Here is a 13,174-nt window from a genome sequence, read left to right on the forward strand (position 1 = left end):
CACAGGATCACCCAGTTCTACAAAGATCACGTACTGTGATCCGAAGACATACAATGGTGTGGTTGCCTCAGAGCTAATTTCATTCTACACCCTGTTTGGTGTACTAGCCTCTACAAGCAGTATATATCGTATTGTAACCACGAACATATGGTATTTAATCAATAACAACACTGCGACTAGCCGAGGGCTCGAAGCCGTATTGTTTTGGCCTGCCTCATGGCGAGCGAAAATCACACAAATGAAATTAGCTCTGAGACACCCCCACCATCGTATGTCCTCGGATCACGGTACAACACCTAGCTCTGCTGGGTAATTGATCTTTGTAGGATTGGGCGGTCCTGTAGGTTAGAGCGTTATGTGATTTTTGCTCACCATGAGGCCGGCCAAAACAACAAGGGTTCGAGCCCTCGGCTAGTCGCAGTGTTGATACTGATATACATATATATATAGCACAAAAAAATACTCTTAGTCTTAAATTTGAAATCCTGATGGAAACTTTTGAGTGGAAACAATTATAACAGTTCACCAGGTATGCTTACCATGACTGGCCAGAGACCGGGTCACAGTGGCCAGAGACCGGGTCACAGTGGCCAGAGACCGGATCACAGTGGCCAGAGACCGGGCCACAGTGGCCAGAGACCGGGTCACAGTGGCCAGAGACCGGGTCACAGTGGCCAGAGACCGGGTCACAGTGGCCAGAGACCGGGCCACAATGGCCAGAGACCGGACCACAGTGGCCAGAGACCGGGTCACAGTGGCCAGAGACCGGACCACAGTGGCTAGAGACCGGGTCACAGTGGCCAGAGACCGGGGCACAGTGGCCAGAGACCGGGTCACAGTGGCCAGAGACCGGGCCACAGTGGCCAGAGACCGGGTCACAGTGGCCAGAGACCGGGTCACAGTGGCCAGAGACGGGGCCACAGTGGCCAGAGACCGGGTCACAGTGGCCAGAGACCGGGCCACAATGACCAGAGACTGGGTCACAGTGGCCAGAGACCGGGTCACAGTGGCCAGAGACCGGGCCAAAATGGCCAGAGACCGGGTCACAGTGGCCAGAGACCGGGTCACAGTGGCCAGAGACCGGACCACAGTGGCCAGAGACGGAGGAGCGAATCCTTGTCTCTCTTAAACTGAATAATCAACAGGGGTTTGCTGCTTTTAAATCCACCAGAAGTGCACTCAGACAACGAGCGCTCAGACAACGAAAACTCAGAGAGCAAGCACTCCTGAGAACTCAAAAGGAATTTAAAAACATCAAAATGGGAGTCTACATTTTATGTATACTTTATACGAAGTGCTAAACCCATGTGGATCATTCAGCGCAAGGGATGGTCACGATTCAATCCTCCACCATAGCTATAGACGAGCCTTCGACACTATCTTCACATATACCTATAAGAGTACAGAATTAGGCTTCCAAGGGATGTGGAAGCGCTAAACCCAGAAGGAACGGGAGGTATTGGATATGATTAGTGGAGGGAGAGAGCAGCTCCATTTCCCTGGATCACGAGCCCTTGAGTCTGCCTGGGGCGGACGTACACGAGTCGGTGTTGACGAGGGTGAGAGCTGTGATGATCACCATGGCCAGGAGACACAGCGTCAGGGATCCCAGCATGCGCACCTTCTCGCTCACGCTGCAGGAGACCATACAACACCGTCACAACTCGTCACTACACAGTTTCCCAACGCCATAACTCCACCTTTACGGTGGAGTCCCACACCGTCATAATACCATCACGAAGTCCCACATCGTCACACTTGTAACAACATCGTCACTGTTTCACACTGTCACAATACCGCCACACAATGTCATATCACTGTTACATAGTCACAGTCATTCACCGTCAGGTAACACTCGCAACACCGTCACACGCCTTCATGCGTCACGACACCGTCACACACCTTCATGCGTCAGTCACACGCCCAGAACCACAACATCGTCACACACGTTGTATCGCTCACGTCTGGGGACCCAAAACAGTCACACATATCGTCACGTATTTTGTTACTCGCCTATAAATCTTTACAAGAGGATTCTGGTAAATTACAAGAGGATTCTGATAATTGGATGATGAATTTAATGTAGATAAATGCCAATCAAACACAAAGTGGGAGTTGTCACAGTTGCTCTTTGCCGATGACACCGTGCTTTTGGGAGATTCTGAAGAGAAGTTGCAGAGGTTCGTGGATGAATTTGGTAGGGTATGTAAAATAAGAAAATTAAAAGTGAATACAGGAAAGAGGAAGGTGATGAGGATAAAAAGATTAGGTGACGAAAGATTGGATATCAGATTGGAGGGAGAGAGTATGGAGGAGGTGAATGTATTCAGATATTTAAGAGTGGACGCGTCAGCAGATGGGTCTATGAGAGATGAGGTGAATCATAGAATTGATGAGGGGAAAAGGGTGAGTGGTGCACTTAGGAGTCTGTGGAGACAAAGAACTTTGTCCGTGGAAGCAAAGAGGGGAATGTATGACAGTATAGTTGTACCAACACTCATGTATGGGCGTGAAGCATGGGTGATGAATGTTGCAACTAGGAGGAGGCTGGAGGCAGTGGAGATGTTATGTCTGAGGGCAATGTGTGGTGTGAATATAATGCAGAGAATTCGTAGTGTGTAAATTAGGAGAAAGTATGTGATTACCAAAACTATTATCCAGAGGGCTGAGGAGGGGTTGTTGAGGTGGTTCGGACATGTAGAGAGAATGGAACAAAACAGAATGACTTCGAGAGTGTATAAATCTGTAGTGGAGGGAAGGCGGGGTAGGGGTCGGCCTAGGAAGGGTTGGAGAGAGGGAGTAAAGGATATTTTGTGTGCAAGGGGCTTGAACTTCCGGCAAGCATGCGTGAGCGTATCTAATAGGAGTGAATGGGGACAAATGGTTTTCAATACTTGACGTGTTATTGGAGTGTGAACAAAGTAACATTTATGAAGGGATTCAGGGAAACCGGCAGACCGGACTTGAGTCCTGGAGATGGGAAGTACAGTGTCTGCACTCTGAAGGAGGGGTGTTAATGTTGTAGTTTTATTAACTGTAGTGTAAGTACGCCTCTGGCAAGACAGTGGAGTGAATGATGAAAGTTTTTCTTTTTCGGGCCACCCTGCCTTGGTGGGAATCGGCCGATGTGTTAAAAAAAAAAAATGCCATGTAATGGGAATGAGAGAAAGTGAAATCAGGCCCCGTGAAAAAAATAAACTATGTGAAAAAATGTGAAAAGTATCAGACAGAAGGATCAGAATATCACATAAATGAAATCGTAAGAAACTCATGTGCTACACTGGGAGACAATAAAACAGTTTTTAAATATTTGGATGGTGCAATGTTAAGAACGGTATTTATAACATATATTATACCAAAGTTGTAATATGCAGCGGTTTGGCGCCCATATCTGAAAAAAAACACGTAAATAGTTTAGAAGATATTTAAAGAAAAGGTACAAAATAGCTGCCATAGTTGAACAATATGAACTTTGATGAGAGATTGAGAACATTAATAATGCCCATGTTGATTGATGGGACGAAAACAAGAGTCATGATAAACACTGAGGTCTTGAGAAGACTTGAAAGGGTAGATATAGAAGATTTCTTAGTTCTTGCAATAGGGATGACAGGAGGCCACAGTTGAGGAACAAGTGCAGCAGAAAGGATAATACAATTTTTTTTCTCTCAGATTGAGTGATAGGCCAGTGGAATGTAATAAAAGAGGAATTAGTAAGTTCTGCAACCACTGGAAATTAAAAAAAAATATGATGAACATACTACTGAAGATGAGAAATACTACGAGCATAACTCTGCTACTGTAGCTACACACACATACACACACACACACACACACACACACACACACACACACACACACACACACACACACACACACACGGGCCACATGGGGGCCCCGAAACATGGAGAGCCAAGATGTTGGACGTGGTGCTAGAAAACCTCATGCACCAACATGTTAAGGACACTACCAGAGTGAGAGGGGAGGATGAACCAGCAAGATTGGACCTTGTGTTCATCCTGGGCAGTTCAGACATTGAGGACATCACGTATGAGAGTCCCCTAGGAGCTAGCGACCACGTGGTTCTGTGCTTTGAATATACAGTAGAGCTGCAAGTGGAGAGAGTAACAGGAGTTGAATGGGAAAAGCCTGACTATAGTTGTGATGAATGGTTTGAAAAACCGACAAGTTGAAGATTGAGACACTTATGCAGCATATGGGAATCTTTATTCAGGAAACGTTTCGCCACACAGTGGCTTCATCAGTCCAATACAAAGAGGAAGGCGTAAGGAGAGGAGAAGTATGAGGTAATCAGTCCCTCAGCCTGGAGTCGATGTGTTCAGTCCATCAATCTTGTAGAATGTACAGCATAGGGCCGTAGACGTGGCTTATATACTGTAGTGAGGTGAGGTGAAGCAGGCGGAGGCGGGGTCATAGTGGTACCATCCACTAGTCGAAGTAGGTCTTCGTCCAAAGGTTGAACAAGTGTTGAAGAATTCTTTGTAACAAGATCCCATGATGCTGCAGTGTCTGACAGTTGTGTGAATGGTTTGAAAAACCGACAAGTTGAAGATTGAGACACTTATGCAGCATATGGGAATCTTTATTCAGGAAACGTTTCGCCACACAGTGGCTTCATCAGTCCAATACAAAGAGGAAGGCGTAAGGAGAGGAGAAGTATGAGGTAATCAGTCCCTCAGCCTGGAGTCGATGTGTTCAGTCCATCAATCTTGTAGAATGTACAGCATAGGGCCGTAGACGTGGCTTAATCTTCAACTTGTCGGTTTTTCAAACCATTCATCACAACTGTCAGACACTGCAGCATCATGGGATCTTGTTACAAAGAATTTTTCAACACTTGTTCAACCTTTGGACGAAGACCTACTTCGACTAGTGGATGGTACCACTATGACCCCGCCTCCGCCTGCTTCATCTCACCTCACTACAGTATATAAGCCACGTCTACGGCCCTATGCTGTACATTCTACAAGATTGATGGACTGAACACATCGACTCCAGGCTGAGGGACTGATTACCTCATACTTCTCCTCTCCTTACGCCTTCCTCTTTGTATTGGACTGATGAAGCCACTGTGTGGCGAAACGTTTCCTGAATAAAGATTCCCATATGCTGCATAAGTGTCTCAATCTTCAACTTGTCGGTTTTTCAAACCATTCATCACAACTGTCAGACACTGCAGCATCATGGGATCTTGTTACAAAGAATTCTTCAACACTTGTTCAACCTTTGGACGAAGACCTACTTCGACTAGTGGATGGTACCACTATGACCCCGCCTCCGCCTGCTTCACCTCACCTCACTACAGTATATAAGCCACGTCTACGGCCCTATGCTGTACATTCTACAAGATTGATGGACTGAACACATCGACTCCAGGCTGAGGGACTGATTACCTCATACTTCTCCTCTCCTTAAGCCTTCCTCTTTGTATTGGACTGATGAAGCCACTGTGTGGCGAAACGTTTCCTGAATAAAGATTCCCATATGCTGCATAAGTGTCTCAATCTTCAGCCTGACTATAAAAGAGGGGACTACATAGGGTTGAGGAACTTCCTGCAGGAGGTCCCGTGGGACAGAGAACTGGCAGGAAAGCCAGTAAACTGCATGGAGGCAGTGGAAAGGTTTATTCCCAAGGGCAACAGAAACAACGGGAAGACCAGAACGAGTCCCTGGTTTACCCGACGGTGTAAGGAGGCAAAAACAAAGTGCAATAGAGAATGAAAAAAGTACAGAAGGCAGAGAACACACGAAAATAGGGAGATCAGTCGCAGAGCCAGGAACAGGTATGCACAGGTAAGGAGGGAGGCCCAGCGACAGTATGAAAATGACATAGCATCGAAAACCAAGACTGACCCGAAACTGTTGTATAGCCACATCAGGAGGAAGACAACAGTCAAAGACCAGGTGATCAGATTAAGGACAGAAGGGGGAGAACTCACAAGAAATGATCAGGAGGTATGTGAGGAGCTAAACAGGAGATTTAAGGAGGTTTTTACAGTAGAGACAGGAAGGGCTGTGGGAAGACAGCACAGAAGGGAACATCAAGAGGGAATATACCAACAAGTGCTGGATGACATACGAACAACCGAGGAGGAGGTGAAGAAGCTGCTAAGTGACCTTGATACCTCCCCATGGGTCCTTAGAGAAGGAGCAGAGATGCTGTGCGTGCCTCTAACCACAATCTTCAACACATCCCTTGAATTAGACACATGTGCAACTCTTGAGTATCTTTATTGAGGAAACGTTTAGCCACACAGTGGCTTCATCAATTGAAGAATTGAGACACTTATGCAACACATGGGAATCTTTATTGAAGAAACGTTTCGCCACACAGTGGCTTCATCAGTCCAATACAAAGTAGAAGTGGGTAAGGAGAGTAGAAGTTTGAGGTAATCAGTCCCTCAACCTGGATTCGATGTGTTCAGTCCATCACTCTTGTAGGAAGTGCAGCATAGGGCCAGAGAGGTGGCTTATATACTGCGGTGAGATGAGTTGAAGCAGGAGGAGGTGGGATCACAGTGGGACCTGCCACTAGTGTAAGTAGGTCGTCGTCCAAAGGTTGGGCAAGCGTTGAAGTCTTTGTACCAAGATCCCATGATGTTGCAGTGTCTGACAGATGTGATGAATGGTTTTGAAAACCGACAAGTTGAAGAATTGAGACACTTATGCATAAGTGTCTCAATTCTTCAACTTGTCGGTTTTCAAAACCATTCATCACAGCTTCATCAATTGATGGACTGACCACATCGACTCAAGGCTGAGGGACTGATTACCTCATTCTCCTCCTGTTCTTCAAGTTTCTCCTTTGTATGGACTGATGAAGCCACTGTGTGGCGAAACGTTTCCTCAATAAAGATACCCAAGAGTTGCACATGTGTCTAATTCAACAACATGTCGGTTCTCTGAACCATTAGTCTACACATCCCTTGAAACTGGGCAACTACCTGAGAAATGGAAGACAACAAATGTAGTCCCCATATTTAAGAAAGGAAACAGAAACGAGGCGCTAAACTACAGACCTGTGTCTGACATGTATTGTGTGCAAAGTCATGGAGAAGATTATCAGGAGGAGAGTGGTCGAACACCTGGAACGGAACAAGATTATAAATGAAAACCAGCATGGGTTCATGGAAGGCAAATCCTGTGTCACAAACCTTCTGGAGTTTTATGACAAGGTAACAGAAGTAAGACACGAGAGAGAGGGGTGGGTTGATTGCGTTTTCCTAGACTGCAGGAAGACCTTTGACACAGTTCCCCTCAAGAGATTAGTGCAGAAGCTGGAGGATCAGGCGCATGTAACAGGGAGGGCACTGCAATGGATCAGGGAATACCTGACAGGGAGGCAGCAAAGAGTCATGGTACGTGAAGAGGTATCACAGTGGGTGCCTGTTACGAGCGGGGTCCCACAGGGGTCAGTTCTAGGACCATTGCTATTTTTGATATATGCGAACGGCATGATGGAAGGAACAGACTCTGAAGTGTCCCTATTCGCAGATGATGTGAAGTTGATGAGAAGAATTAAATCGGATGAGGATGAGGCAGGACTGCAAAGAGACCTGGACAGGCTGGACATGTGGTCCAGAAACTGGCTTCTCGAATTCAGTCCTGCCAAATGCAAAGTCATGAAGATTGGGGAGGGGCAAAGAAGACCGCAGACAGAGTATAGGCTAGATGGACAAAGACTACAGACCTCACTCAGGGAGAAAGACCTCGGGGTGACCATAACACCGAGCACGTCACCGGAGGCACACATCAACCAAATAACTGCTGCAGCATACGGGCGCCTGGCAAACCTGAGAATGGCGTTCCGATACCTTAATAAGGAATCATTCAAGACACTGTACACTGTGTATGTTAGGCCCATACTGGAGCATGCAGCACCAGTCTGGAACCCACACCTGGTCAAGCACGTCAAGAAGTTAGAGAAAGTACAAAGGTTTGCAACAAGGCTAGTCCCAGAGCTTAGGGGAATGTCGTACGAGGAAAGGTTGAGGGAAATCGGACTGACGACACTGGAGGACAGAAGGGTCAGGGGAGACATGATAACGACATACAAGATACTGCGGGGAATAGACAAGGTGGACAGAGATAGGATGTTCCAGAGAGGGGACACAGAAACAAGGGGTCATAACTGGATGCTGAAGACTCAGACGAGTCACAGGGATGTTAGGAAGTATTTCTTCAGTCATAGAGTCGTCAGGAAGTGGAATAGCCTAGCAAGTGAAGTAGTGGAGGCAGGAACCATACATAGTTTTAAGAAGAGGTATGACAAAGCTCAGGAAGCAGAGAGAGAGATGACCTAGTAGCAATCAGTGAAGAGGCAGGGCCAGGAGCTGAGTCTCGACCCTTGCAACCACAATTAGGTGAGTACATACACACACACACACACACACACACACACACACACACACAGACACACACACACGCACACACACACACACACATATTGATTAATAATCCTTACTTTACATGAGCAGTAAACTCTAGTAATACGGTAAGGAAACTCATTATATAGCTTGAGACAAAAGATAAGAGTCCTCTAACAATGATCACATTGTGCGGAGGGACAATGGCGAGGCTTCTTGCTCTTGTGTGAGACATCGATCACAACTCTGTATAGTTTGATACTATGACTTTAATGCGAACTATAATGTTTGTCTCGAGGTTAGTGGACAGAGGATCGGACCTCCGTCTCTCCCTGCACTAAATGACCCACATATCTCAGGGAACGAACATAATTCGAACCCCCAGCCAACCAGTTCTTACGTTAAGAGGCCAGTGCTGTAACCATTAGATTACGCTGGCGTATAAACTTGAAATTGTGGTTATAGTGATGCGGAAGCTAACTTCTCTAATGTACAGAAATGTGCCTAGAAGGGAAAAAATAATTTTAAGACTGTACAGCCAAGTGGTTAGAGCACTGGCCTGCTAGTATATAGGACTGTTTTGTAATGGTTTCAAAGTATGTTCGTTCTCTGAGTTCTTTATAATCATGTTATTAAGCACATTATTTTAACACTTCACTTATATCATAATAAACGTAACAGCAAGAATTGCCTCTCTTAGTAATGCTCAGTCATGAAAGATGGTAATTTCTTAGTGATAGTTACTTCGGCTTTGCTGGAAGAAAACCTTAGAAGCTGCCCTTACTGATGAATCATTAATGGAATGCTTAATGATATCCTCATCACCTTATTGAAGATTTCCACATCTGGACTAGACATTTCGTTCCGCTGTGTAAGAAACTTATCCCGTCATGGAATATGACAAGGCTAACATAAGTAACTTGTAACTATCAGATTGACAACCCCTTTTTCTTACTCTTTTTCTAGCTTATTTTTACTTCTGTTTTTCTTATTCTTTTTGTTTTTCCTCATTGCTTTTCTTTTTTACCTCTTCTTTCTTCTTCTTCTTCTTATAATTATTATATTATCATTATTATTGTTTTAACTCCTTATTTTTTCTTCACGGACTGGTTCCAAACCTCAACACCGAAATCACTCTGTATGACAACACGTGACCTGGCAGACAGGGCTAAGTCCTCCATTTCAAAGCAGAGGAGCGACAAGTACACTAAGAACTCGGATAAATGTCAGAGGTCCCCGACTCTTCAACACCCTCCCTCCGTGCATACGGGAAACTGCCATCAAACCTCTAGCGGTCATCAAGTGACAACTGAATAAGGTCCACAAATCATCGGGCATTTCCAAGGATTCCTTGTTAATCGTACGCACCACCAGTCAAAGAATACTTTACCCTCTATCATTATATATATAAATATATATATACATACATATATATATATATATATATATATATATATATATATATATATATATATATATATATATATATATATATATATATATATATATATATGTCGTGCCGAATAGGCAGAACTTGCGATCTTGGCTTAAATAGCAACGCTCATCTTGCCATATAGGACAAGTGAAAATTTGTGTATGCAATAATTTCGCCAAAATCATTCTGAACCTAACGACAAAAATATATTTCACTGTGTTTGTTTAGTATTAAATTATTGTAAACAAATCTAAAATATATTTAGTTGGGTTAGGCTCAAATAAATTGTTCTTGTTATAATAAGGTTAGGTAAGTTTTCTAAGATTCTTTTGGAGCAAAATTAAAAATTTTTACATTAACATTAATGAAAAAAATATATCTTTAAACGTATAAGAGAAAATTTTAGAGAGGGCTTAATTTTAAATGAGTTCTTGCTAATTGACCAGTTTTACATATTCGGCACGACATATATATATAATATATATGTACATACACACACATATATATATACATATATATATATATATATATATATATATATATATATATATATATATATATATATATATATATATATATATATATATATATATATATATATATATGTCGTGCCGAATAGGCAGAACTTGCGATCTTGGCTTAAATAGCAACGCTCATCTTGCCATATAGGACAAGTGAAAATTTGTGTATGCAATAATTTTGCCAAAATCATTCTGAACCTTACGAAAAATATATTTTACTGTGTTTGTTTAGTATTAAATTATTGTAAATAAATCTAAAACATATTTAGTTGGGTTAGGCTAAAATAAATTGCGCTTGTTATAATAAGGTTAGGTAAGTTTTCTAAGTTCCTTTTGGTGCAAAATTATAAATTTTTACATCAACATTAATGAAAAAAATATATCTATAAACGTATAAGAGAAAATTTTAGAAAGGATTTAATTTTAAATGAGTTCTTGCTAATTGACCAGTTTTACATATTCGGCACGACATATATATATATATATATATATATAATATACATATATATATATATATATATATATATAATGTATATTATATATATATATATATGTATATTATATATATATATATATATATATATATATATATATATATATATATATATATATATATATATATCCTAGGTAGTAGGTTGGTAGACAGCAACCGCCCAGGGAGGTACTACCGTCCTGCCAAGTGAGTGTAAAACGTAAGCCTGTAATTGTTTTACACGATGGTAGGATTGCTGGTGTTTTTTCTGTCTCATAAACATGCAAGGTTTCAGGTACGTCTTGCTACTTCTGCTTACACTTAGGTCACACTACACATACATGTACAAGCATATGTATACACACCCCTCTGGGTTTTCTTCTATTTTCTTACTAGCTCTTGTTCTTGTTTATTTCCTCTTATCTCCATGGGGAAGTGGAACAGAATTCTTCCTCCGTAAGCTATGCGTGTTGTAAGAGGCGACTAAAATGCCAGGAGCAAGGGGCTAGTAACCCCTTCTCCTGTATATATTACTAAATATGAAAGGAGAAACTTTTGTTTTTCCTTTTGGGCCACCCCACCTCGGTGGGATACGGCTGGTGTGTTGAAAGAAGAAAAGAAATATATATATATATATATACATATATATATATATATATATATATATATATATATATATATATATATATATATTATATATATTATATATATATTATATATATATATATATATATATATATATATATATATATATATATATATATATATATATATATATATATATATATATATATATATATATATATATATATATATATATATATATATATATATATATATATATATATATATATATATATATATATATATATATATATATATATTATTTGTTTTATTATCACACTGGCCGATTCCCACCAAGGCAGGGTGGGCCAAAAAAGAAAAACTTTCACCATCATTCACTCCATCACTGTCTTGCCAGAAGGGTGCTTTACACTACAGTTTTTAAACTGCAACATTAACACCCCTCCTTCAGAGTGCAGGCACTGTACTTCCCATCTCCAGGACTCAAGTCCGGCCTGCCGGTTTCCCTGAATCCCTTCATAAAAGTTACTTTGCTCACACTCCAACAGCACGTCAAGTATTAAAAACCATTTGTCTCCATTCACTTCTATCAAACGCGCTCACGCATGCCTGCTGGAAGTCCAAGCCCCTCGCACACAAAATCTCCTTTACCCCCTCCCTCCAACCTTTCCTAGGCCGACCCCTACCCCACCTTCCTTCCACTACAGACTGATACACTCTTGAAGTCACTCTTTCATCACCTAATCTTTTTGTTATCCTCATAACCTTACTCTTTCCTGTATTCACTTTTAATTTTCTTCTTTTGCACACCCTACCAAATTCATCCACCAATCTCTGCAACTTCTCTTTAGAATCTCCCAAGAGCACAGTGTCATCAGCAAAGAGCAACTGTGACAACTCCGTGTTTATGTGTGATTCTTTATCTTTTGACTCCACGCCTCTTGCCAAGACCCTCTCATTTACTTCTCTTACAACCCCATCTATAAATATATTAAACAACCACGGTGACATCACACATCCTTGTCTAAGGCCTACTTTTACTGGGAAATAATTTCCCTCTTTCCTACATACTCTAACTTGAGCCTCACTATCCTCGTAAAAACTCTTCACTGCTTTCAGTAACCTACCTCGTACACCATACACCGGCAACACCTGCCACATTGCCCCCCTATCCACCCTGTCATACGCCTTTTCCAAATCCATAAATGCCACAAAGACCTCTTTAGTCTTATCAAAATACTGTTCACTTATATGTTTCACTGTAAACACCTGGTCCACACACTCCCTACCTTTCCTAAAGCCTCCTTGTTCATCTGCTATCCTATTCTCCGTCTTACTCTTAATTCTTTCAATAATAACTCTACCATACACTTTACCAGGTATGCTCAACAGACTTATCCCCCTATAATTTTTGCAATCTCTTTTGTTCCCTTTGCCTTTATACAAAGGAACTATGCATGCTCTCTGCCAATCCCTAGGTACCTTACCCCCTTCCATACATTTATTAAATAATTGCACCAACCACTCCAAAACTATATCCCCACCTGCTTTAAACATTTCTATCTGTATTCCATCAATCCCGGCTGCCTTGCCCTCTTTCATTTTACCTACTGCCTCACGAACTTCCCCCACACTCACAACTGGCTCTTCCTCACTCCTACAAGATGTTATTCCTCCTTGCCCTATACACGAAATCACAGCTTCCCTATCTTCATCAACATTTAACAATTCCTCAAAATATTCCCTCCATCTTCCCAATACCTCTAACTCTCCA

General features: G+C 42.1%; 1 protein-coding gene across 1 annotated transcript in view; it reads right to left on the reverse strand.

Annotated features, from left to right (window-relative positions):
• Positions 1-13,174, reverse strand: part of LOC128703750 (equilibrative nucleoside transporter 2) — a 151,634-nt gene that overhangs the window by 98,768 nt on the left and 39,692 nt on the right. Inside the window, exon 4 of the mRNA XM_070086909.1 lies at positions 1,540-1,634. Within this exon, the coding sequence (XP_069943010.1) occupies positions 1,540-1,634 (95 nt within the window). The remainder of the gene's footprint in view (positions 1-1,539; positions 1,635-13,174) is intronic.

Source organism: Cherax quadricarinatus, chromosome 20 (assembly GCF_038502225.1).
Source record: "Cherax quadricarinatus isolate ZL_2023a chromosome 20, ASM3850222v1, whole genome shotgun sequence".
NCBI classification, from domain to species: domain Eukaryota; kingdom Metazoa; phylum Arthropoda; class Malacostraca; order Decapoda; family Parastacidae; genus Cherax; species Cherax quadricarinatus.